The following is a 25,836-nucleotide window of genomic DNA, read 5'->3' on the forward strand; positions in this document are numbered from 1 at the left end:
GCGCAGGCGCGAGCGGCGAGGCTGGGTTGGGGGGCCGCCCCGACACCCGGAAGTGTGCGCCTAACGGGTCGAGCCCGGCCTTCTGTCCTGGGAGGGGGCGGGGCCCGAGCCCCTCCGAGCGAGGCGCCATAGAGCAGGACGGAGGACCAGGGTCCTAGATAATTCCGGAAGTGGCGTCATGAGACGACTCTCGGTACCATAGAGCAGGGGGGTTCAAGGGGGGTGGCGGTCAGGGGTCGCGGAGCTCCTATGCCTAGAGCGGCGAGGTAGCGGTGGCGGCCTGGGAGGGGGAGGGGAGGGAGAGGCGCGAGCGGAAGCGGCCGGGAAGGTCACTTCCGGCCTGGGCGCCCGTCCCCCTGACCCCAGGGTCTGAGTCGCCGCTGCCGCCGCTGCCACCATCCGCGAGGCAGTTGAGAGGAAGAGTGCGGTGTGACGGCCCCGGGGCCGAGGAGGTGAGGGCGGCCGCGGGCTCAGGGGGGCGTGCGCCGAGTGGCTGGGATGGGAGCGCGTCGGGAAGCAAGGCTTCGGACGGGGGTGGGTGGGGAGGCGGGAGGGCGAGCGCGGCAGAGCGAACGAGTGCGCGTGCGCGTCGTGTTAGGGGTGTGTGTGTGTGGGGGGGGTGGGCGTGAGCCGGCGCGCGGCCCGGGAGTTCGCGCGCGCGCGGGAGAGATTGGCGCCGCGGCCTGGGGCAATGCGCGTGCGCTACTCCTGCGGCTGTTCGGGGCCCGCAGGCAGCTCGATTATTGGAACCGTGGAGCCAGGCCTCCCGGACTGTACTTGCAGCCGATCTTGGCCGGAAGTGCGGAGGACTTGTTGGGGGGGGTGGTGGGCTAGGCTTGATGTGGGAGGGACCCCATTGCCTGGACTGGGCTGACCGGAAACGGCGGCCCATGGTCAGTCTAGGCCCTAGTTCTCCCATGTCCTTTCCCAAATCTAGTCGCCTGGCCCGTTGCTGCCTCGGGCGCTATGCGCTGGCCTTTGATCCGGCGGGTAATTACGGGTATGCAGGTGGCGGGAGGCCCATTCATCTATTTCCCCCTCGCGTGCTGACCGGCGGCAGGAAACAGGTCCTGGGAGGGGAAGCACCAGGCCAAGGCCAAGGTCAGCACCGTGTGGATCGTAAGGCCCTGCCTGGACTGTTGCCTTCCTTCCCAGGGCGGACTCAGGGCTGGGTCCAGCGCGAAGCCCCGCCCCTCAACACCCCTCCGGCCTCCACCCCTAGTCTGCCTAAGAGTAGGTCACAGAGTGACCCCCAAATTCCGGACATGAGTGCCCTAGCACTTGCTAAAGGTCAGCCGGAAAAGTGATCCACAGACGAAGTGAGTGTAGCGTGAACGACACCTGACTTAACACCAGGATAGGAAAATGAACAAGAAGTAGAGATGGAAAGCAGAAGCTGAGATCTGACCCAGTACAGCCCTAGAGAATGCTCAGGGAGTTATTAAGAAGGCAGCGACTTGATGGATTCCTCCAACCCCATAATTTCTGGTTCAGGCTCCGTGTTGGGCATTGCTGAGGATCTAGCTGAGATCTGGCCTCAGCTCTGGGGAAAGCACAAATGGGGTTTAAGTCTCTTGAGTCAAGTGTAGCCAACCTTCCCTTTCTGCTTCTCTGGAGTCACTGAGTGCTGTGCTGCCTGACCCAGAGAAACTTTCACATCAGATTCTGACTTGGCTTATCTCATATAAGCTGAGCTGAGGATGGGAAGGGAAGGGTATATCCTCAGGTTTGGCCCATGGTGAAATTCAAGAATGATTTGCAGCCGCTGCAGCCCAAGAGCTCTGAAGCTCAGTTCCTTGCTTTGGCTTCCTAACTTCTGCAGTCATAGATAAGAAATTTCATGCCATTCCCCACAAGGACACAATGGAGTTGTTAACAGTGATACCCCCAGAGCAAGGGTTTTCATACTTTGCTTTCAGGCAAAAGTTTTTAAAAAATCTCTGGAGCCAGCTCCTGATTCCTAGTCTTGGCCAGCTTACAGTTCTGTGACCTTGGATGTGTCACTTCCCCTTTCCCAGGCTGTTTCCGCCTCAGTCTACTTAATAGTTACATTGTTACAGTTCCCAGAATATGCCCAGTCCATCAAGATTACAAACAACTAATCCCAGGACATTGAATTGCACTGGTAGGGACATCATGTGAGTTGGAGGGCTGTCCTCAAGGTTTCCATGGGCCAGGCCTGCTGGTGGGTGACACTGGCCAACTTGACAAGGATCTTGTAGTTCTTTTTTTGCAGTAGCTCAGGACAATAGGGAGATATGCTAGAATGTCCATGAGAGTTCTGGAGCCTACATGGCACGGGTGCTGTGATCTCTTTGCCGAGCCTTGGACAAGAGGACCCTGGGACTTAGGGCGATGGCAAGGCCATCTATGTAACTATGTAGTCGCTGATGGGCACTCATAGCTCTTGTGGGTGCACAGACACACTTCACAGGTTTTCCAAAACCATATTGTCATCCTCTGACTAACCAAGGATGTGTCGGGTGTTGGACTTCCATATTTAGGAGAGATTGAACATTTGATGACTTGCTCTGAGAAGTTGGCAGGCACCTGATGCTGAGTTCTCTTTAAGCCCTGGGACAGAAGTGGTCACATTAGTTTTGGCAAGACAGGACAGATGCTTGTGCTGGTGCTTGTGTGCTCTGGACCCTAAAGTAACTTCAGGATACGGTATGTGTAAGTTCATGATTGTAGTGCCACCCCTTCTGTTGGAACAGTTCTTTTGGGCAGGGCTGGATCTGGGGTTACAGCCCTATTCTTTGTTTGTTTTTTCTTTTTTCTTTTTTTCTGAGCTGGGGACCGAACTCAGGGCCTTGCGCATGCTAGGCAAGCGCTCTACCACTGAGCTAAATCCCCAACCCCTACAGCCCTATTCTTAAGTGCTAGCCATTGGGTTGGGTTCCTGGTTCCTTATTCTGTGGGTAAAGTCAGGAGGACTGCATTCAGGGCTGCTGGCCTGAAAGACTCTTGAGACCTGGTTTCTGTATAGAAGACCTATAGTAGGATGATTGGAGTAGGAACAGAGGAGGAGAGGCAGAGGTGACTAATACTGGTGGCTGGAATGGGTAGTGAGAATTGAGATTTCTGCTAACTGTAGTGAAGGCCTCATTAGCCAGTGGAAGCTGAGCTGTCATGACCTTGAGGTGGAGTGCAGAAAGCTGTAGAGAGATCATTCTAGTTCCTGTCCTAGTGGGCTGGGTGACCCTGTTGCCACTATGCTTTTCCTAATCTACCTCTGCCTTGGCCTTTCCCTGTGGGCTCCCAGAACAGTGGCTTCTCTCCTGTGCCTGGTGGGGAGTGCCTGCCTTACAAGGGATAATGCTGGGGACTAGACACACATTAGATGAAATCTCAGCCTCAAAGCTAAGGGGAAGGCCGCTTAGAGCATAGGTTTGGGTTTGTGTGCATGCAGGATGAGTTGGTCAGGGCTGAGTATAGTTCCTGTCCTCCTTTGAGGACTCAGTCTGCTGGACAGTCCTTGTGATATTTGGGGGAAGGGAAACCCATAGGAGCTTAGGATTCAGCCAACAGAAGCAGATGTTAATAATGCTGGTGCACCGAGATGCTGGTGTCCCGAGAGGAGGTCTGGCCTACCCAAGTTTGACTCCGCATTTCCTCATGTATGACATGACTGTATGACATTGTATTAGCCACTCAGCTGCCTAGCCCTTGACTTTCTCATCTCTGAAACAGGTATAGCAGTGATAGTGTGCAAGAAGTGCTTCCTTGAATTGTCTGTTGGTAGAAGGTGTCTGCAGGGGCTGGAGATTTAGCTCAGTGGTAGAGCACTTGCCTAGCAAGCGCAAGGCCCTGGGTTCGGTCCCCAGCTCCGGGAAAAAAAAAAGGTGTCTGCAGGTTTCTTGTTCAGTACTGGGCATGTGTCACGATATACTGCTGGCATGGGGTGAGATGAGGCACCTTGGCTAGGTCACATGGTTGGGCATCAGTGGGGTAGATTCTTACCCTGGCAGCTTGCCTGTAGGGATTGTCCTCTGGCCTCTCTTCCTGGTGGTTCAGGGGATCAGGATCCAAGCTTATGTGCTTATAACACCGTGTACCCCACAGCTTGGAGTTTAATCTGCTTGCTGAATGTGATCTGTACTGTAGGCTAAGGAAGACAGCTGCTGCAGAGAGAAGGGAGGAGTTGGGAAGGCTTCCCAAGGGAGGAACTTTAGATACTGGGCCTTGGCACATGGGCATGTTACTTCAGCTGATCCAGAGAGGTGTAAGGCCAGGTAGTGTCTACACACCTAGAAAACAGCCCAGCCGAGAGGGTGGGTCTGAGATTCTATAATGCAGAATGTAATGTAGTGTTTTTAGAGGGTTTTAGGTTCACAGAAAAGTTAAGCAGGAGGCACCTTTCCCTTATGCTCCTTCTACCAATCCCAGGCTCTGGGTTAGCTTGCTGTTATCAATAAATCCTTATGAGCATTGTAATCATCCAGCATGCATAGTGTACTCTTGAAGAGGGTTTTGCATTTGGCAGTTTTCAGTTACTTTCCAAAGGTTAAGAATTCAGGTGCTCAGGTGTGATAGATTTGAGGCTGAGAGCTAGTGCTTGGCTTCTGTTTCCTGGCTGTGGTTGGCCAGGAAGGAGCAGGGTGCTCCTCAGGGACTTCTCTAGCTGAGTGCCAGGTGTGCCACAGCTTTACAGTGGATTAAGAATCTAGAAGGCTCTCCTCGGGTAGGTGGGGCCAAGGCTTTTCTCTATCCTGACCATGTTTACTTCATTCCCTTGCCAAACAGGCCTTACTAGCCCTGGTTGACAGTGACCATGCTCTCCTGAAGAGACTAGAGTCCACAGGAAGTAGGTGTGCTAGACCAGTTAGGAATCAGAGGCATCTCATCTGCCAAAACACTGGAGGGGAGACCAGGAGGACCAGGAATTGGCTCCATGCCATGTCTAAATACAGCCTCAGATATGGATAGGTGCAAATGATGTCCTCAAAGTGTGACTACCAAAACTGGATGAGATGGAGCAGTTCTTACAAGCTCACTTTTGTGGAGCAAGTCTAAGAGTCCAGTGATGGCAAACACTGGGATGCATCTGCTGGATGGTGAGGCCTTGCCTGAGGACTGAGGGGACGAAGGCTCAGTTTCAGTCTGGTGCTGGATGTATGACTTGGTTAAAGAGGAGTTGAAGGGCCTGGAGTGAGGGGAGAGGCCAACCACAGACAAGGGAAGGCAGAAGAGATCTGCTAGGGAAAGCAGAGTGGTTCCTCTAAGGAGCACCCTAGTGAAGGATAGCAGGACCGTGAGCTGAGAGGCCAGCTAATGGCCATCTATGGGACATATTCTAGAATGGTAAGTATCCGGCACACTTAAAGTGTTTGCCTCAAGGATCCCAGCAGGAAATAGAAAGATGATGGAGATAATACAGAGCTGGCGTGTGATAGAAGACCCACCTGTACACAGGAGGAGGGAATACCTGAGTCAGCCCCTGAGAGGGGAGGAGGAACAGGCAGCTAGAAAATCAGAGGGAGCATGCTCCAGAGGGGAATGGCAGTAGACAGTGAGATTGGGGGGTCTGGAAGATAGGAGTATGCAAAGCCTAGGCAAGACTGAGGTCTTTTGATATGTGGGGTGAATTTTGGTTTTGTGGCTAGTGGGATGTGTGATGGGACTTTTTTAGGCATGATAGTGTTTCTTGCTCATGACAGTTTTACTGAATTAGGGGATCCCTTCCATAATGTACAATTCACCCACTAAAGGCACAGTTTGCTGGCTTTTACCATGGTCACTCATTTTGTGTTCATCACGAGATTTAGAAAATTTCCACCTGCCCTGCCCTAGTCCTGGGAGCCATTGCATTTTCTCTATGGCAGTGGTTCTCAGCCTTCTAATGCTGAGACCCTTTAATACAGTTCCTCATGTGGTGACCCCCAACCAGAACATTATTTTCCTGGCTACTTTATAACTAATTTTGCTACTGTTTATTAGTTGTTAGCAGGTCTCTGCTATGTGACCCCAACAGGGGTATCAATGGACAGGTTGCTCTGTGGGTTTGTTTATTTTAGGTGTCTTACACAGGGTTGAGCAGTATATGTTTTCCTGAATTTGACTTACTTTACAAGCAGAAAGCCTTGGAGGTTCAGCTTTGCTTTGTGTGTGTTTTTGTGGCTGTGTGCTGTGCTTCACAAGTTGGCCATTTGTATTGGCTCTTTGGGGCTTTTGGGTTTATGGCTTCCCTGAACATTCACATCTAGAGTTCCATGTGGAGGATCTTTTTCTTCCACACACTCAGAGTGTAGACTAGTAAGTTGCTGCATTGATGGGTGATTTTTTTTCCTGTAACCTGGAGGGACTGACAGGTGTTTTCCGAAGCAGGAGTGCTACTTTGCCCTCTCTGTAGCCAAGCCAGAGGCTTCCTTTCTCGCCGTCCTTTCATGACACTACTCTGTGGTAAGAAGTGGAGCCTCTTTGTGTTTCTGCTTGAATTTCCCTGTGGCAGCATCATTTCACGTGCTCACTGGCCGTCTGGATATCTTTGAAGAAAAGACTATTGAGATCTTTTGCTCAGGGTGGGGCTTGTGTACGGTCTGTGTTTGTGCTTGTGCTTATGAGCACATGTAGAGGTTGACTTCAGTCACTTCTCTATTTTAAAGATTTATTTACTCATCTACTTAACATGTATGATATGTACCTGTTTATGTGTGCCATCTGTATGCAGGTACTTGAGGCCAGAAGAGAACATTGGATCCTCTGAAACTGGAATTACAGGCAGTTGTGAACTGCCATGTGGGTGCTGAGAACCAAATCCAGGTCCTTATTCACTGAGCATCTCTCCAGCCTCTTTTTTGAGATGGGGTTTTATTGAGCCTGGAGCTTACCCTTTTGGGTCGATAATGTAGTTGGCCTTGCAAGCTCCCCTCCTGGCTGTTCCTCCTGGCCCTGGGGTTACAGCTCTGTATTTGGTCCTCAAGCTTGTGCAGTCACTGAGCCATCTGCCTCAGCTTGTTTGCTCAGATTTTTATTCATGCTATTTGAACTGAGTAAGTTTTTACAAAGATTAAGGTCATGGAGTGGAGAGGGGTCTTAAGAGGCTTAGTTTGGATCCAGAGCTGGGGAGGGGAGGCACTCAGAAGCAGGTCCTGGGGTGGGCAAGTGGAGGGAGGAACGAGAACAGAGGAGGCAATGATTTGGTTGGGGCCTTTGAGAAAGGGGGAAATGATGTCCTTGCTGGTGACCCAGGGATGTGGGTGTGGGCAGAGGGTGCTTGAGACTCAGAAGTAGATGGGGGCACTTGGTGACAGTGAAGTCAGAGAGGGTGTTTGTTAATGAGAACCAGTAGAGAACAGTCGGCCTGGAGATGACTGGTTGGTAAGGAAGGAGATGCATTGGGATGTCACCACTCTTGCCTGCTGGCGGGAGGAGAGGAGTGAGGCATACCAGGCTGGAAGACAGAAACAAGAGAGTGTGCAGGAGGGGCTGCTTCTGCTCCCAGGCCCAGCAGGCAGGGGGAAGAGGAGGCAAGATTGGCAGCAGAAGAAAGCAAGGGGATAATTGGTGGGCAGGCATCCAGGGGGTGTGTGGGTGGGACCTAATAACAACAATAATAACAATAATTTGTCTGGGCTTAATAGCTCTGTCAGATCCATGTGCTAATTGGATTGCTTAAGGGCCCTGCTGGGAGGGGTCGGGGCTGAGGGAGGGTGCCTTTTCTTCTACCTCTTCAAGGTGGAGGTCAGAGCAGGGTGAGCACCTGTAGAGGCTGGAGGTGCTGGCTGAGAAGGGAAAGGAGTAGGAAAGGAGAGGGTAGGATGCACCTCCAGGGTTCCTGTTCAGAAGGTGCTAGCATCATGTTGCCTGGACTTTTTTATTTCTGCAGAAGTTCTGGAGTCTGAACCTAGAGGATCAAACCTAGGGCCTCTGTCACATGCCAGGCATGAGCTCTGCCACTTAACATCTTTGCACATCTTGGGAGTTTTCTTGGGCTCAGGTTGGGACCCTTCTCTGTGGAGCTATCATGAGACATGGAGCTGGGTTGTAGCTTCTAAGATTTCCCTGGTTCCTCTGTGTCTCCCCTGCAGATAAAGTATCTGTTCCCCATGCTGTGAGATCTAGGGTGTGCCCCACACCTCAAGAACTTGAACAAGAGGGCCAGTAGTTTATCTTTATGAATGGGTGAATGAATACACGGGAAGACTGGATCCTTCTTGAACCCTTTGCAAGAATATGAATCTCTGATTCATCCCCACAAGCTTGCTTCCACTGGAGGCTTCACACAGCACTGTGAAACACCTGTCGTACAAGGATACGCCTGAGGCCCTGAGAGCTCTTACTTGCTCAGGGTCACAGTGTGCAGCTGTGGTGACTTGGGCTGAACTTCCAGGCTGGGATTTTCCAGATGAAGAGAGGTGTGTCCCTCCATCTGGTATCAGGCCTGCTCTCAGCTTGTTTGCTTAAGCCAGCCAGGTGCTGTCAGCTCCTGTAGCACTCTGTCCTGCTCTAGGCAGCAACCTAGATAGCCCTGCAGCTCTGCTAACTAGAGGAGACAGACATAAGAGGGGCACCATTGAGGCTTAATAAAGATCTGCCTCTACTCCACAGATAAACCCAGGTTCCTGTGTTGTGTGGCCTGCTGCACCTCTTTGCCAGTTTGCCGACAGGGGCCTGGGGCAAAGCAAAAGGTTATGCAGCGAGGCAGGAGGAACAGAATGCCTTCCCTTTCTGAAGTTCAAGTTTTCAGGGCATGTTGTGTGTGTTTGTGGAGAATGGACATTGATGGCAAGTCTTTCCCAGTTATTTTCTTAATTTTTAAAACTATTGTTGACTGAACTTGGAGCTCCCTATCTTGCTAGACTGTCTGGCCAGCAAGGCCCAGGAAACCTTGTGTCTCCACTCCTCAGCAGTGGGGTACGGGCATCCTGCCATGTTCAGCTTTTACATGGGTGCTGGGTACTGGACTTTAGTCTTTCTGCTGTGTGACAGGCCTTTTCAGGCTGAGTTTTCCATCTCCCAGCCCCTACCAGAACATTTTATATGGTATTTCACTCATGGTATAGGAGCCAACCCTTCCCACATCCTGGACCCAGCAGTGTTGTGGACTTGTGAGCTCCCTAGGTTCAGAGGAACTTAGACAATCATCAACAGCAGCATATGGCCTGTCGATAAGCTTGGCTGCCTCCTGTTGGCTGTGCTCCCAACCCATGGCTTTCCTCAGGACTCCCACAGTCCTTGGCTTTGAAAGTTGCCCTTGTTTTTGCATTTCTTGCTCATTAATATTAGGAGTCAACTAAACATTTCCTGTAATTGGCCAGATAGTGCAAATCAAAATTGTTATAGGTGACTCGGAACATTTAAAATGTGACCATTTGAAGGGAGACACCATGGTGTCAGTAGGAAGAATTTGGCCAGGCTGGCAAACCTTTTCCAACCTGCACAGGTTAGGCTCTGCATCCTTGGTTGTAACCCTGCCAGCTCTCTTTGGGGCATCAGTTTCCTTGGGGGTTTTCACTGCCTGGTCAGTATAGTAAGGCTTCCTGGTTTTGGGAAAGAGGGTGTCCTCCTCTGACCACTGAAGACCTGAAGGGGTGAGGTGAGTAGAATACAGGCAGGCTTACCCTGCCTCCTACCTATAGTCCGGCCCTCCTTCCTGTAGGAAGTTGGATGGAGCTGGGAATTCCCACCTGCTTGAGCTTGTTTACTTGAGCTTGTTTAAGTGAGAACACAGTATCACACTTAGCAACTGCCTTTCACTGGCCAACCCTCTCTTCCTTGTCTTTGACTCCTGCCAGTACCTGCAGCTCAAGTCCTGTTTCCCCCCTTCCCCTTAGATACTCGTATACTTTTTAAAAAGTTCTATTAAAGGTATTTGTGTGCTGAAAATGTGTTGGTGTTTTTATTATTATTATTATTATTATTATTATTATTATTATTATTATTATTATTATTTTTCTGCGACAGAGTTCTCTGTGTAATAGCCCTGTCCTGGAACCCACTCCATAGGCCAGGCTGGCCTTGAACTCAAATTTGCCTGCCTCTGCCTCCCCATTGCTATAAGTAAAGGCATGTGTCACTACTGCCACAGCTAGAAATATGTTACTTTAAAGAAAGCACACAGTTGGGTGATACATTTTAATATATTCAGAGTTGTATAGCAGTCACTGCTGTCTAGTCCTGAATGTTTCTATTACCTGTCAGGAAGACCGTACCTCTTCATGGTCACTGCTGCTTCTGTCCTCCCCTGTAGCCACTCACCAGTCTGCTTCTTGTCTGTGGATTTGTCTACAGAGTCCATACCCATGGACTCCTACACGGTGTGACCCTGGTCTTAGTGACCTCGAGTAGTTCACTCACACAGAATCTTATACCATGTGACTGGGTTTATTTGCTCCTGAGCTTAGTGATCTTGGGCATTTCATACACAGAAACCTATTCCTGGTGATCCTGGGCTTTGTGATGTTAGGTAGTTTATGCACATAGAGCCATACACCATGTGACTCTAGGCTTAGTAACCTTTGGCATTTCATGCAGCCATGTGGCCCTAGACTTAAGGATCTTGGGAAGTCTATGCATATGGAATTATAGGCTTAGTCCTTGTTTCTTTAGCTAGCATTTGGTGTCTGCTTTTTAGCTGCCACACACAGCACTTGGATGCCTGTTCACTCATGGTGTTGTGCAGATGCATGTTTTCTTTGGGTGTATGCCAAGAATGGGACTATAGCGTGACTTGGTAACTGCTTACCTCTTGAGAAATGGGCTGTTTTCCAGAGTAACAGTGCCATCCGGTGTACTTAAAAGTTCTCCGGGGCTGGGGATTTAGCTCAGTGGTAGAGCGCTTACCTAGGAAGCGCAAGGCCCTGGGTTCGGTCCCCAGCTCCGAAAAAAAGAACCAAAAAAAAAAAAAAAAAAAAAGAAAAAGTTCTCCTTGTGGAGTTCTTGTTTCATTTTTAAGACAAGATCTCATGTAACCTAGTGGTTTTGGATGCATTATGTAGTTGAGGTGTGCCTGGAACTTCTGATCCTCCTGCCTCTCCTTCTCAGGTGCTGGTATTAACAGGCGTGCATACTACATCTAACTTCCTTTGGAAGTTTGGTGTTCATGGTGTGCCACCTGGGTGCCTGGCAGTGCTGGGTCTTGTGTAGGGCACGCAGAACTTTCTCCTTCCTAGAGTTCACTGCCGTGTCTGAGAAATAAGCTGACATAAGGCAGATTGACTAGAAGAAAGTTTAGGTGCCTCCTTACATGTGTGGGTATCATGTGAAAGCAAGGCCCTGTGTATGGTTGGGCCTGGTGTTTGTTCTGTGCTGGTGACTAGAGTTTTTATTATGGAATGTGGATAGAGAGGCTTGTTTGTGCAGAAGTCCCTTGCCCTTGTCTCTTGTCTCTGATAAGATAGTTGATTCCCCTGGAACAGGGAGGCCATGTCTCAAGAGGAAGCTATGCTCTGGCTTTCAGGAAGAAAAGGGAGTCATTGCTGTGGCCACGGTCCTTGAGCTGAAACCATCCCTTGCCTGGTGGTGTGTTCTGGTAGGGTTCTGCCATTTTTGTCAGCTTTTGCCCACAAACTGTCTGTTCTGTTGTATAGTCCTTAAGGTTGACAGATGAGAGAAAATGAACAGAATGGAAGAGACTTGAACTCAACTTCTATGAGCAGAAGGACCCTATTGGTGTCATACCCTTATGGCCTGTGACGCCTTATCTAGATCCCTTGGCCCAACTCCTATGCATACACATGGTCATTGTGGAATAGGCTCCTGTGGTTTGCTGACATTTAGTCCAGACTCCTAGTTTCCCCCTTTAAACCTTACCCTTTTCTCTCCCAGTAGCTTCTGGAGAGGTCATCTTGGACCAGTTCCATAAGCCTTTGCATGCAGCTCTTGAGCCACATAGCCACCACATAGCTATTCAGACTTGGCTCCAGCAACTGGAGCCCACTTGGGTCTGTTTGTTCTTTTTGTGTGGTTCTCCCTCCTGGGGCAGGACCAAGTACTGGGATTTATCGAGTTTTGTCCTTTAAGCTTCTCCTTGGCCCAGTTTCATTCACCTGTGTTTTCATTCATATCATTGTTCCTGGAGCACTTGGGCTGTGAATGCTGGAGGTCCCATGGGTAGTGCTGGCCTAGGAATAGATGTCTGAGGACAGACTTAACTTGGTACAACATGAAGGGGCACAAGAATTGAGGAGGATAAAGGGACAGGTTGGGGTAAAGGGTGGGTAGACAGGCCTTTTGAGGTGACTCACCTCAAACATAGTCTGGCAGGGACAGCCGTCATCACATGCTTAAAGGCTCTCAGGAGCCAGGAAGAACACAGCTGAGGGGGCCCAGGTGACTGGGCTGGTAAAGAGCCTGTGGTTCATGGAGTTCCTGAAGGCTGGACCTGGCCCAGGCTTTCCATTGGCTAGCCTAGAAGACCCATGTGTTAGTTACTATTGTCTTGTGGATCAGGCTTGTCCAGCCCTGCAGCCTGCAGTTGCTCAGGGTATAAATTTAGGCAGCCAGTCAGTTCACAATGTTTGATACAGGAGGTATGGGGGTTTCTATGTCTGAAATTTTTTTGGGGGGGTAGGGAAGGAAGGGGGTTGAGACAGGGTTTCTCTGTGTAATAGAGTCCTTGGCTGTTCTGGACTCCCTTTGTAGACTAGGCTGGTCTCAAACTTACAGAGATCACCCTGGCTCTGCTTCCCAAGTGCTGGGATTTAGGCGTGCACCACCATGCCTGGCCCTTGAAATTTCTTTTTGTTGCTCGTATTTAGATGTAGGAACAAGACAGTCTTCTGACACTGCTCTCCTAGTTGTGCTTGAGCATCCTTGTTTTAAGGAGTCCTTCAATTGGGTGTTGTAGCTGTAAAGGCAGATGGGCCTCTTCCAGCAAGGGTCAGATCTGCATGGTTGTGTTGAAACCCCATGCACCTCTGTCCTCCACCTTGTCCATGAGGAAACTGAGTCATGGAGTTGTTTTGCCTGTTTGCAGCTAGGTGGAGCAGGGCAGGGGTCTGGGAGAGGGGCTGAACTTTGTCTTGAGTCAGGTGCCGCAGCTGAGCCACCACCGTCTTGGTGCAGGCTCCTGACTGCTGGGTGACTGCCTGCTTTGGAGAGTTCTCTGTTCTGTTCAACACTTGTAATCTCTGTCTTCCTGTCTTGTACTCTTCCAACAGGGACCCAGACATGGAGCTTCGGGAAGAAGCTTGGTCTCCAGGGCCACTGGATTCTGAGGACCAGCAGATGGCCAGTCATGAGAACCCAGGTGAGGTGGCCTTGGTGGTCCCTCAGCCAACCCCACTGTCTTCCCACCAGGCCAGGGAACCATCCTTTGTGACTCTGGGGTGCCTGGACTCCTGCCCCTTGGCCTCCAAGAGCCCCACACTCCCAGCTTAGAATGAGAGGCTGGTGTTCAGGTCCCTAAGGGTCCTTTTAATAGAACCACCCAGATCCTTGGAGCCATCTTTTGTCTCATGTCTGCAGCTAGCTATTGGTGAGCACCCCTTTTGTGCCCCATATCCTGCTTTGGTTCCATAAGTACCAATTCTGCTTCATGGTTGTTCCTCACGTGGTGGGCCTACAAACCTAGGATCTGGAAGTTGTAATGAACAAGGGAAGGACTGGTAAGGGGAATCTGAGGTCACATGGTAAGATTTGGGAAGGGTGGGCTGGGCTAAATATGAAATTATTCACTTTTAAGTGTTGGCAACATGTGTTCTCTTTGTTTAATAAAGCATTATTGAGTTGAAAAACTCACCTGTGGGTTATATGGAGCCTAGGTTTGTTGGGTAAGACCCATCCTGGCCCACCAACACCCTCCTCCCTCTCCCTGGTGATTCCAGCCTGATGACAAGAAAGCTCATGAGAAGGCACAGTGGGCCAAGTTGTGTGTCTGACACCTGGAGCAGACGGCATTGGCTTCTTCCATATTAATAAATTGGTGCTTACAACACATTGCTTCAGTGTTCCTTAGACTTTGCTTTCATGGCCCAGGGTTGTTGTCACCTCCATCTGTACACTGCCACAAACCCATCTGTGTGGGGTTGCAATAAAGTTTGGCACAATCCTGACAACTTGAAGTACATGCTGACTTGAGGTTCCACTTACGTCTCTTCGCCAGGGTGTGTGAACTCCACTTGGGCAGATGAAACCCAGAGGGCTATGCTGCATTTTATCCTATGCCACCATCACGTGGTAGGCTTGTGGGAAGTGTTGCTGCACCTGCTCAGGGGTAGGAGAACGAAGTCTGAGATGGGGGCCCCAGCCCGGATGAGAAACAGGCAGGCCCAGCTGGGAACCTTGTGGAGTCAAAACAAAGCAGGTCCACTCCCTAGCCTCCCAGGCCTGCAAGGACAAGCCCGGGATTAGGGGGTGGGGGACCACAACTCTGGCTTAGCTCAAGTGTCCTTGAGCGCTGAGAGGCCCTCTGCGGGAGACTTAGGATGAAGACTTCCCCACGGCCCCCACGGCCCCACAGCGGTTCTTGATGACAGACAGCCCTTGATTCTAAACTGTTTATTGATTGATCATCGTGGAGAATAGGTGTATACAACCTCCTTAGGGTGGACCAGAGATTATTACTTTTTTGCAGGAAGGGATGCCCCAGAAGAGAAGAAGCTTATTGGCTAAACCCTGGGAACCTGTCTAGATAGCCCATTAGCATGGAGAACTCTGTGTTCTGTGTCACTTGACAGGTGGCCATGTTCTTTATGTGGGAGTTATGATCACCTGCTCTGGGCCAGGATTCTAGTTGGGAGTAGTAGATGAAACACCTACCGTGAGGTGCTGGGGTTTCTGAACCCACTCAACCATAACATTTCCTGGCATAGTCCACTGCCCCACACTGCCTGTCCTAGTTTCCTGTCTGTTGCTGTGCTAAAGTAACAACATAAGGTAACTTAGGGGAGAAGGAATGTACCTGAACTTTTAATTCCTGGTCCATCATACCATGAAGTCACAGGGGCAGGGGCTTGAAACAGCTAGTCACAGCACATCAACAGTCAGGAGCAGAGGGAAATAAATGCATGTTTGCTAGCTTGGACCCAGTTTGATTTCTTTCCATTTTTAACAGTTTAAGGTTCTCTGATTAGGGGACTGATACCCCCACATCAGTTAACTGATGACAGTTCTCACAGGCACACCCTCAGGACATCTCTGTGTGGACAACCTTCTCTTGAGACTGCACAGGCTATTCTGGGTTGTGTCAGGTTGACAGAGCTGTCCAGCACACTGATGTTGCTTTCCCTAAGCTCTGCTGGCCTCTCTGTCACTCTGACCAGGCACTAATAGTGGTTCTCGCCAAGCACTGCACAGTATTCCTCTGCACAGTGGAAGCCATGCTGTCAAGTTGGCAGAAGATTAGATTGCAGAGTTTTAGAATTCCTTTTTTTTTCTTTTTTGACTGTTGAATTTGCACATTTCTGGGAAGCCTGTTCAACCCAGAGAGGCTAATGCTGCTACTGAGAATGGTATTTTAGTGTGTCCGTAATCATCGTGAGCCTCTATGGGCCATCTTACTAAGAGCACACAAAACCTTGGACAGCCAGGCTGCCTGTTGCTCAGCCGTGCTTTTGAACGGATATTGGTGTGGGGAGATGGGATTGGGGCCGAGGCTGAGCAGTTTGCTTGGGGATGGGGTGCAGGGATGAACTGGGTCTCCCTAGGGCAGTTTCATAATCAAACCTCCTAGACTCCTTTTCTCCTGGTTGTTGCAGCTGCCGAGTTAAATGGGCAGTGGCCATGGCCAAAGGAATCCTCCCAGACTGTCTTGGTCCTTAGCTCAGCAACAGGATATTCAGAAAGAAATAGAATAGCCCCATGAGAAAAGGGCTTCCAGCTGGTATTTTGTAGTCTTCTACTGTGTGATGAGGAGGCTCTGTCCTCCATGTGGAACATAGCATCCACCCTGCTATGCACCTTGGTCACCAGAGAGAGCTCACTTCAGAACTGTAGAATGGCCCGTGAACCTTCCCAGGTCCCTATGTAGGAATACAGCAGCACATAGCCAAACCCCAAATCCAAAACCCTTAGACTGCACTGACAATTATCAGACCTTGAGCATTCTTGCTAGCTCTAGAGGATAGCGGATGGGATAATCACCTCAGCCTGGGTATGTTGGGGTGACTAAGAGGAAGGGAGCAGAAGAGATGACCCTCAGGTGTTAATCGGGGAAGCTTGGGGGCTGGGATAGGGACATATTCAGAAACTCAGCTGAAGTAGGTGTTTTGTGCAGAACCCTGTTGGACGTGAGAGGACAGGGAGGCGAATGCCTGGAGCAGCCTGGTTTCTTGAACCAGCTAGGTCCAACCCTGCAGGACACAGCCTAGAGAGTGAGCCTGTTGGTCCTTGTCATTGTGAGCAGGGAGGAAAGAGGTAGAGAAAATCTGATTGTAACAGGGTGGCCATTGGTGTGACCGCAGTATGAAGCAGCCAAGTCCCTCCTATTGCCTCACAGGTCAGGACACCTGCCTGTACACTGAAAAGAAAACAGGACAGCCTCTTTACAGACAGGTGACCAGGAATACCTTCCCCCTCCCAGAGAGCTGGATTGCTTAGATGTGTTGAGAGAGAATAGGGCACGCAGCAAATCCATGATCATAGAAACTCTTCAGTGGAGCAAATTCAGCAGAGATTAGGAGTCGAAACTCAAACCATCTCAGAATGAAAAGACTAGAAGGAAGTCAAGTGAACAAGCACATTGTCCCCAGTACTAAAGGTGAGGGGATCTAAGAGCATGAACTGATCTTCCAGAGGAATCCCCGATAACTCCAGCTCCAGAGAGCCTGATAATTGGGCTCTGGGCATCTATACCCACACCCACAGCTCCCCCAGCCCTCGTAAGTAAAATTTAAAAATTGTGAATTATAAAATGAAAATGAATTTTTAGTTATTTTGTTTACTTTTTTTTTTTCTTTTTGAGACAGGGTTTTTCTGTGTAACTCTGTCTGTCTTGGAACTTGCTCTGTAGACCAGGCAGGCCTCACACTCAGATCTGCCTGTCTCTGAGTGCTGAGATTAAACGCATGTGCATAACACCACTGCCCAGCAAAGATGAAAAAAATTAAAAGATGCAAATGGAATAAAGAATATTGGGTTTAGAAGAGAACGTGTGATATACATTATCTGAGTCCCTGACACATATAAAGCAAATGAATAGAGTACATGGTAAAACTAATTCATGGGCTGGAGGGATGGCTCGGTGGTTCAGAGTGCTTGCTGCTGTTGCTGAGGACCCAGGTTCTATCCTCAGTACCCATGTCTGGCAGCTCACAGCTGCCTGTAAGTCCAGCTCCAGGGGATCTAGTGCCTCTTGGTTACCCGGACACTTGTGGCATTCATTTACACAGACACGCATGCAAATACAGGTACATCCTAAGCCCTAAATCCAGTGAGGAGCCCTGCCCTGCAATAGAGCTGTTGAGAGAACAAGTCACAAACATCGAGAGGAGCTCTAAAGAGCTGGGGGCTGCGACATGGCTCAGGGGCAGCACACTTGTGTGGCATACCTAGAGCCCTGTGTTTAATCCCCTCTGCTGTAAAGCCAAAACCCAGCTTCCTGGCAGAATGACATAAGGAAAGTAAAGGCAGCTGTTAGACTTCCTGTCGACAACACTTAAGCCTAACAGAAGTCTAACCACGACAGTATGCAGGGTAAGGAGTGAGCCAAGAATGTGAAGGGAGTTGACAAAGAGCAAGAACCAGTTAAGTCCCTTGCCTGTATGCCTTTTCCTGAAAATCTAATGGCAATTGAGCTTTGGACAACCCCATTGACCAGGGAGAGACAGATGAAAGATAGCAGTGAGCATGGCCTTCACTGGAGTGAAGAACCAGCTGGCCACCCAGACACCTGCCTGTGAAGCCAACTGTGAAAATGCAAAGAGCCTCCTTAGGGCACTTAGTATAGCTGTCCTCAGAAGGCAGCATGGCTTAATCCTGTAAGCGACTGCTGTGTTCTGACTGTCCTCATGTGATGAGGTGGCATCTGGAGGGGACTAAATAGCTTAAATAAAACCTTTGGTTTCTGAGGATTCACGTGGCAATCACCAGTGTGGATTTTTATTTGAAAATAAGACACAAAACAGGCACTTTCTGATTTTGCTCCCTGAGTATTGCTTTGGCAAGCTGTGCTTGGAGGGTCTAGGACAAGAGGGATATAAGATAAATGGTACATTGTTGAGGGCACCAGGACCCAGGGAAGACAAGCTTTGAGGAGGCACCCACTCACTAGGGTTGGGCAGTTTTAGCCAAAGGGAATTTAACATGTTTTTGCTGTGGTACTGAGGATCCAACCTGGAGTCTTGGATAGACATTCTAGATAAGAGCCCTACCACAGAGCTACATTCTCAGTTCTGTTTCTACTTCTTATTTTGAGACAGGGACTTGCTAAGTTGACTTTGAGCTCCTGGCCCAAACAGGCCTTGAACTTTCAAACTTGCCTCAACCTCCCACGTAGCTGGGATTGCAGGTCTGTGTCACCAGGACCAGCCTGTAGTTTGTGTTTCCTATGATATTAGGGAAGGAGAGGGAGAGATTCATTCGGTGAAGAATAGAGTACCAACCTACACTTGAATACTGGGCAAGTGCCCTACCTACAGCCTTCTGAAGTGATTCAAGTACCAAGAGCTTGATCCTGATGGGGTGCCTTGAAATCATCACAACTGCTATCCCACAAAACAAAATAGCTGCCCCTTCTGTGTCCAGTTCATTTATGATCTGAGCATTGTCCCAAGGTGATACCAGAAGCCTTTCTAAGAAATGACAGGACAGCATCTCAAGACTGCCTTTGGGAAGGCTGGGGCTACAGAGGGTGGGGTACTAGTCTGCTGGTCCAGAGGTGAGGTTCTGTGTTCATCTTGCTGCTGGGGTGTGTGAACTCTGCTTGGGCAGACACAATGCGGAATGCTAGGCTGCATTTTACCCGTCACCACCATCAGGTGCTTGGTTTGTGGGAAGCACTGATGCACTGCTCAGGTGGGAAAACAGCCTAAGATGGGTGCCTCAGCCAGGGCGAGAAATGGTCCAGGCTAAAACCGAAGCTGGGGTCCCTAAGTCCTGGGTGTCCAGTGGCCACTGGAAGCTGTGAGGATTGTGGAATGGAGGGGTCCACGGGAGGCTGGGGCTGGGGTGACAGGAACGCTGGCTTTGCTTAGCAGCGAATGTCCAGGAGCCTGGGGGGGGGGCTCTGTAGGATGAAGGTTGCTCCACAGTCCCCACGATGGTTCTTGGTGAGAGAGACAGTCCTTGATTATAAACTGTTTATTGATCATCGTGGAGAATAGGTATATACAACCTCAGGGTGGACCAGAGATTAAGTACCTTTTGCAGCAAGGAATGTCCCAGAAGAGAAGCTTATTGGTTAAACCTCAGGACCCATCTTGATACCAATTAGCATGGAGAACTCTGTTGTTCTGTGTCACTTGACAGGTGATCATGTTCTTTATGTGGGGAGTTATAGTCCCCTCTTCCAGGCCAGGAATCTGGTTGGGAGTAGGTGAAACACCTACCGTCCTCAGATATGAGGTGCCTCAGATATGAGGTGCCTCAGATATGAGATATGAGGTCCGAACCCACTCGACCTTTCCGAGTTTCCTGGCATGGTCCACACACTGCCCCACAGATGTACTGTGTAGCCGACAGAGACATGTCCCTGATTCTAACGTTTACAATTTGGTGTATAAATGTTTTGTCTGTGTGCATGTATGTATATCATGTTTCCCCTGTGCCTGGGGAGATCAGAAGAGGGTATCAGCCCCTGGAACAGGAATTACACGTGCTTGTGAGCCACCATCTGGGTGCTGGGAATCAAACCTGAGTCTTCTGCAAGGGTAGCAAGTGCCCTTGACCACTGAGCCATCTCTGAAGACCATACTGAGGTAGAAAAAGTCAGCCCTGTATTTTCTGAGACAGTGCTATCAAGGGGAGCTCACTTCCTAAGCTGACCCTCCAGTCCCCCTGCTAACTTCCTACAGCACCTCTTTCAAACCCCAGTGCTCTTTAGAACCTGCTGTCCTGTGGAGCACAGGTTCTGGCCTACTTCAACCTCCAGGTGTCAGGTAAAAACAAACTCCACTCTTTATGTAATTAGCTCCCCAGTCATTCAGCATCCACTTATTTACAAAACTAAACAGAAGGCAGACTAAACAGAATAACCAGACACCTTAGAGAAAGGCAGTGCCTAAGGAAGACATTGCCTGACCAAAACTCTCCTTGCTCTTTCCCAGCCTTCCCAGGTCTTAGACAGCTCTTCCCTAGATCATCACTTAACACATTATCTGCATATTATCCGCCCTCTGCAGCTGCGTGCGTTCTGTGCTCCCAGACACCGGGCTGTATTCAGCATTCAGATTCCATGTCATGGTGCAAAGACTTGAAAGATGCACACAGTGCCCTGGCCTTCTGAATTTCTAAGCCTTCAGATGTTTTCAGTTGTATTTTGTCTGTGTGTGCGTGGGAGGGTGTGGGCAAGCATGCCACCATGCACACGGAAAGCTTGAGGGTGCTGGTCTTCTGCCACCCTGTGTGTATTGTGACTGAATTCAGATTGTCAGCTTAGAGCGGGCACATTTACCTGCGCAGCCATCCCCAGGCCCATGATGACACTTGAGCACATGTGTATCACTGTATTTTGTTTTTACCCACTTCCTCCACCACGCTTGGGACTGGTCCCTTTCCCCTCTTGGACAGTCCCTCTGCTTTCTTTTCCCCCAGCTGCCATCTAACTGGTCCTGTCCCATGTCCTTTTTACTTTCCTCTCCCACATGGGTGTTTAAGTGTGTGCATTGCGCCGATGCTTGAAGATGTGGATTCTTGTCTTGATCTTCACTCTTCACCCAGTAGTTTGAGCCAAGGTCCCACAGAAACTGAAGCTCCATGTGTCAGTTAGGTTGCCTTGCCAGGGAGCTCCCAGAACCCTTTTGTCTCTATCCACCAGGCAGCTCTGGAGATTCAGGCCTGCACTGCCATGCCTGGCTTTTACATGGGTGTTGGGACAGCAAGTGAGCTCCATCCCCCAACCCCATACATTATAATTTCAGCTATTCTTCTGAAGATACCATACTTTACCTCTGAATAAAATTGCATTGTATGCATGCAAGACATTTTCTTTATGCATTCTTTTGGGGAAGGCTTCTAGGCTGGCCTCATTTCTTGGCAGCGCAGTGGTGATCCACAGTGCAGCAGTGAAGACAGTGGTGCAGGTGCTTCTGCTTTGCCCACTTGGTGCCTACATTTGTTTTCTACTTGAATGATGCTAATTGTTTCTGCCTTAGACTAGTGAGTCTCAGCCTTGAGCATAGAGAGCCACCTGGCTGGGCTTGTGACAGTACAGCTGAAATTGGGGATTAAAGTGAAACATGGAGGTCCTAGGGCTTCACTGGGAGAGCACCCATGGCTAGCTCTGAGATTGGAACTGCTGCAGGTGTGTTGAGTGATCACTGATGTGGCTGTTCAGTGGATCTCGCCGGCCACTGCAGATCTTGGCTTTCTGGTTCCATCACCATGGGCTGCAACTTCAGTTCCTAGTTCCTGGAACCTGGAATATTTCTTCCGAGGAAAGAAGTGTAGCCAGGGCACAGAGCTCCACAAGGACCTTGGTTTTTTTTTTTTTTTTAATTTATTTAATACTTAATAATAATTCTTTGGTTTCCGGGCAAACATCCTCCTCCCCCCTCCCCTTCCTTATGGGTGTTCCCCTCCCAACCCTCCCCCCATTGCTGCCCTCCCCCCAACAGTCTAGTTCACTGGGGGTTCAGTCTTAGCAGGACCCAGGGCTTCCCCTTCCACTGGTGCTCTTACTAGGATATTCATTGCTACCTATGAGGTCAGAGTCCAGGGTCAGTTCATGTATAGTCTTTAGGTAGTGGCTTAGTCCCTGGAAGCTCTGGTTGCTTGGCAGGACCTTGGTTTTGATCCAAGAGTTTACAGATAGCAAAGAGGATTTGACAATAGTTGATTGGACTTAGAGAAAGATTGGTGTAAGGGTCAGGGTATTGGGAGAAAGGAAACAGAAGAAGGGAGACATGGGAAAGAGTAAGGACTACGGGCCCGGGTCTTGTTCCTTGTGTTGAGGGTGCACGCGTCCTCTCCCAGGATGGTGTGTGCATAGGTGAAAGCAACTTTTCTCTCTAGGACCAACCAAGGAGGGAGTATTTAGTCTTTGTAGTTGTAGCATTGCAGCCAGCGAAGAGTTGCTGTGTGTGGCCTAGAACTCAGGATGTCAAGGAAGGGTATAGCAATAATGTACACTCACCTGTTCCCTCCTTACATATGGGGCTGGTTTCAAGGTCCCACCAATTCAGCTTTAGCCCTCCAGTCAGTTATCACAGTCTGTGATCTTTATCCTCTGGTGAACTTACTTTTGATCTAGCCCCTGAAGGCCAGTGCCGTAAGCCTCCTTTTGAATTTTCTACAACTTTCCCACTCCCCCACCCCCACCATGAGGCTCAGCTGTGATGCTCTGCAGGCAAGAGTTTATAGTGGATCTATGGGGGCATATGAAGTATATATCTACTAAAGGACCTTTTCGTACCTTGTCTTCATGAGTATTGTCATTATCTATTTGGCTTTAGGCTGGCCTCCTTAGGTTTTAAAGCTGGACTTTTTATTGTAGAAGGGACCTTTCCTTAAGTTCACTGTCACCCAGTCCTGATGGGAGATAGGTGGCTTTACAAACCTCTGGACGTTGAGAAGAGGAGCTGTAGATTATTCACATCATTTGTCTCAGAAAGAGGGCTTTGATGGTTGTGTGTTCCCATTGCGAAGTTTCACCTCCCTAGCATCCCATCGTAGAGAAGCAGATTGTACAGCAGCTGCCAGATGTGAGTTTGACCCAGCCTCAAAGTGGGCTACAGTTACTCATCTGCCAGATTACCTCAGAGGCAGCATTTGAGCACCTGGAGCTGGTGACAAAGGTAAAGGGCTTCCAGGGGTCTGTGAGAGCCTAAGAAGAGAGACTTTGGGGTGCCATCTAGGTTGGTTGGCAGGGTATATACCTGATGAGGCCCTGGCATCTGACTGTGGGCCTTGGTTCTGCTGGGAAATGGGGAGGCAGAGGGAATTTGAGGGGTGGGCAGGCCCCTGGAGAGCAGATGTCAAAGTCCACCCAGGCCTCAAGAGCAGGATGACGTAGCCTTGGACAGGACACACCTGTAGAAAGAATGGCCTACCTTGAGAGGTGGGTGTTGTTTTCAGTTGTCCAGACCAAGGTTCCTATACTATAGTTGTCCGTGGTTGTGGTGGTGGTGAGGCAGTCCAAGTTAATTTGTAATAGAGGCTAACTATGTGGGTGGGCCCTGCATGCCCAGATAGAGGGACTAGCACACCTCTAAGCTGGCGTCCCACTCTCTTTGTCCAGCTTGTTTCTCCTTTTCTGTTTCATCTTGCAGTCACAGTTGTCCAAATGTGACATGACTTCCTAGTCTGCAGGCCTGGTTCTCCCATCCTCATTGGGTTTCAGGTGGCACTTGTGTTGAGCTTCTCCTAGCTCCCCTACCCTAGGCCCTCTATAGCTTTGGTCAGTAGACCTTTTTGGGCCTGTTAGCCTTCAGCATTGGTCTGCAGGTTCAGAGAAAGGCTAGCAGAGAGAACATCCACTTGGAAGGAGAACAAGTATTAGGAATCTGGGTTATGAACACAAAAGTACATGAAATACCTTGAGTGGTTGGTCTCCCATGGGATAAGTGCATGGGATAGGCATTGGTACAACCCAGCAGTCCCGGGGTGGAAGAACCCTGGAAGGATGAGCTGTCCTGGGGCACTCACTAAGCTAGAATCCATTGGCATGGTCCCTGTGGGTCTGCCACCTCTGACTTGCCTCCTCCTTCCCTCTTGCTTTGCAGTGGACATCCTCATCATGGATGACGACGACGTCCCAAGCTGGCCCCCGAACAAGCTTTCCCCACCTCAGTCTGCACCTCCTCCTGGGCCCCCACCCCGGCCGCGGCCACCTGCACCCTACATCTGCACTGAGTGTGGCAAAAGCTTCAGCCACTGGTCGAAGCTGACGCGGCACCAACGCACGCACACGGGCGAGCGGCCTAACGCCTGTACCGACTGCGGCAAGACCTTCTCGCAGAGCTCGCACCTGGTGCAGCACCGGCGCATCCACACAGGCGAGAAGCCGTACGCCTGCTCTGAATGCGGCAAGCGCTTTAGCTGGAGCTCAAACCTCATGCAGCACCAGCGCATCCACACAGGCGAGAAACCTTATACTTGCCCCGACTGCGGCCGCAGCTTCACACAGAGCAAGAGCCTGGCCAAGCACCGGCGCTCCCACAGTGGTCTAAAGCCCTTCGTGTGCCCGCGCTGCGGCAGAGGCTTCAGCCAGCCTAAGAGCCTGGCACGCCACCTACGGTTGCACCCAGAGCTGTCAGGGCCGGGTGTGGCGGCCAAGGTGCTGGCAGCCAGTGTGCGCCGAGCCAAGGCACCCGAGGAAGCCACAGCAGCGGACGGCGAAATCGCCATCCCAGTAGGCGACGGCGAGGGCATCATCGTGGTGGGCCCACCAGGGGACGGCGCTGCAGCGGCCGCGGCTCTGGCCGGGGTGGGGACGCGGGCAACGGGGACACGGTCGCGCAGGGCGCCGGCGCCCAAGCCGTACGTGTGCATAGAATGCGGGAAGGGCTTTGGGCACGGGGCTGGGCTGCTGGCCCACCAGCGCGCTCAGCACGGGGATGGGCTGGGGGCAGTGGGTAGTGAGGAGCCTGCACACATCTGCGTGGAGTGTGGTGAGGGCTTCGTGCAGGGTGCCGCACTTCGGAGACACAAGAAGATTCATGCAGTTGGGGCGCCCTCGGTCTGCAGCAGCTGCGGACAGAGTTTCTATCGGGCGGGCGGAGAGGACGATGGGGAGGACCAGTCTGTTGCTGCGCGGTGTGCGGAATGTCGGGGTGGGGAGGCCCGGTAGGGACGGGGATGCCCGGGGGGTGGACAGGGCCCCTCGGGCTCGGTGGGGACTACCAGCGAGCAAGACCATGAGGGAGGACCAGGGAGAACAAGACCGAAAGGAGCAGCAGCCTTGTCTCCCTCTGTACCCCGTGCTGTCCTGGGTTTGAGGGGACCCGCAGCTATCAGCTATTGGGTTCTCAGGACTGCCCACAGCCTCTCTGCTGACCCGCCCTACCGCCTGGCGGACCAGCCCTTTTTAGGTTCCCATTCTGGGAGCCAGAGACTGAGAGAACTGCGAGAATCAATTGGCACTAGACCCTCAAGAGAAAGACCACTCCAACTACAGGTGTCGGGCTGAGGTGTAAGGAATGGAGACAATCCTGGCCTTATGCATCGAGAGGGTCTTCCTTCTCTTCTAGAATTTTCTTTTAATCATACTGTTTTGATCCCTCACATCCATTATTTTTTCTGCCCCTTGGGTCCTTATCAATTTTCTAGCCCAAGACGTTCCTCTCCCTCCTGTGTTTGCAGTAGCAGAGGAGTGAAGTAGCTTCCTGTTCCCAGCACGGTCTTACTGAGAGGATGGGGTCCTGTGTGTTCCCTGTCCTGGCGGTGGAAGAAGGGATGTGGGGGCAATAAATGGCATTATTCAATTGTCCCAGCACTGCCTGTTTCTTGAGGTTGGGATGGAGAAGGGAGAGAGGTTAAATGGGAGCCGACCTTATTTTGGTGTGCACAAGTGACAAGTGCCAGATGAGGGGTGATCATGCAGGGCCCAGGGTGTCCCAAACCAGTTCTGGAAAAGAGACTTGCTTTCCAAGGAGCCCCTTGCTGACCTGGTAACAAGGTCACTGTTGAGACGGCGGGAGAGGGATGGCTTATGGAGGACATAGAAATAGCACACTCCTCCCTGGCTATATATCTGCCTTCTCTGCAGAGCAGGCTGTATCTTGGTGACTGCTACTGTTTAGCAAAGGGGATCAAAGCAGGAGGAGGAGGAGGAGGAGGAGGAGGAGGAGCAGCAGC

The 25,836-nt window shown here is 50.6% G+C and overlaps 1 protein-coding gene across 3 annotated transcripts; it reads left to right on the forward strand.

The window, feature by feature from the left end:
• Window positions 1-25,472, forward strand: Zfp787 (zinc finger protein 787). Of its 3 annotated transcripts, none has more exons than XM_006228193.5 (3): window positions 1-193; window positions 13,104-13,192; window positions 23,763-25,468. In XM_006228193.5, exons 2-3 carry the CDS (start codon window positions 13,114-13,116, stop codon window positions 24,827-24,829), a joined length of 1,146 nt encoding a protein of 381 aa, XP_006228255.1. In that variant the 5' UTR covers window positions 1-193; window positions 13,104-13,113; the 3' UTR covers window positions 24,830-25,468. The 3 variants fall into 3 exon arrangements, with proteins under 3 accessions (XP_006228255.1, XP_038940798.1, NP_001102374.1); XM_039084870.2 differs by having other exon boundaries at window positions 175-452; NM_001108904.1 differs by lacking the exon at window positions 1-193 and having other exon boundaries at window positions 13,097-13,192; window positions 23,763-25,472.
• Window positions 25,473-25,836: the final 364 nt, after the last annotated feature.

The sequence above is a fragment of the Rattus norvegicus genome, chromosome 1, assembly GCF_036323735.1.
Source record: "Rattus norvegicus strain BN/NHsdMcwi chromosome 1, GRCr8, whole genome shotgun sequence".
Classification (NCBI taxonomy): domain Eukaryota; kingdom Metazoa; phylum Chordata; class Mammalia; order Rodentia; family Muridae; genus Rattus; species Rattus norvegicus.

Coding starts and splice junctions, on each gene's coding strand:
- Zfp787 (XM_006228193.5), top strand. CDS start 13,114: ATGGAGCTTCGGGAAGAAGCTTGGTCTCCAGGGCCACTGGATTCTGAG. Junction 13,193..23,762: donor GGCCAGTCATGAGAACCCAG/GTGAGGTGGCCT, acceptor CTTGCTTTGCAG/TGGACATCCTCATCATGGAT.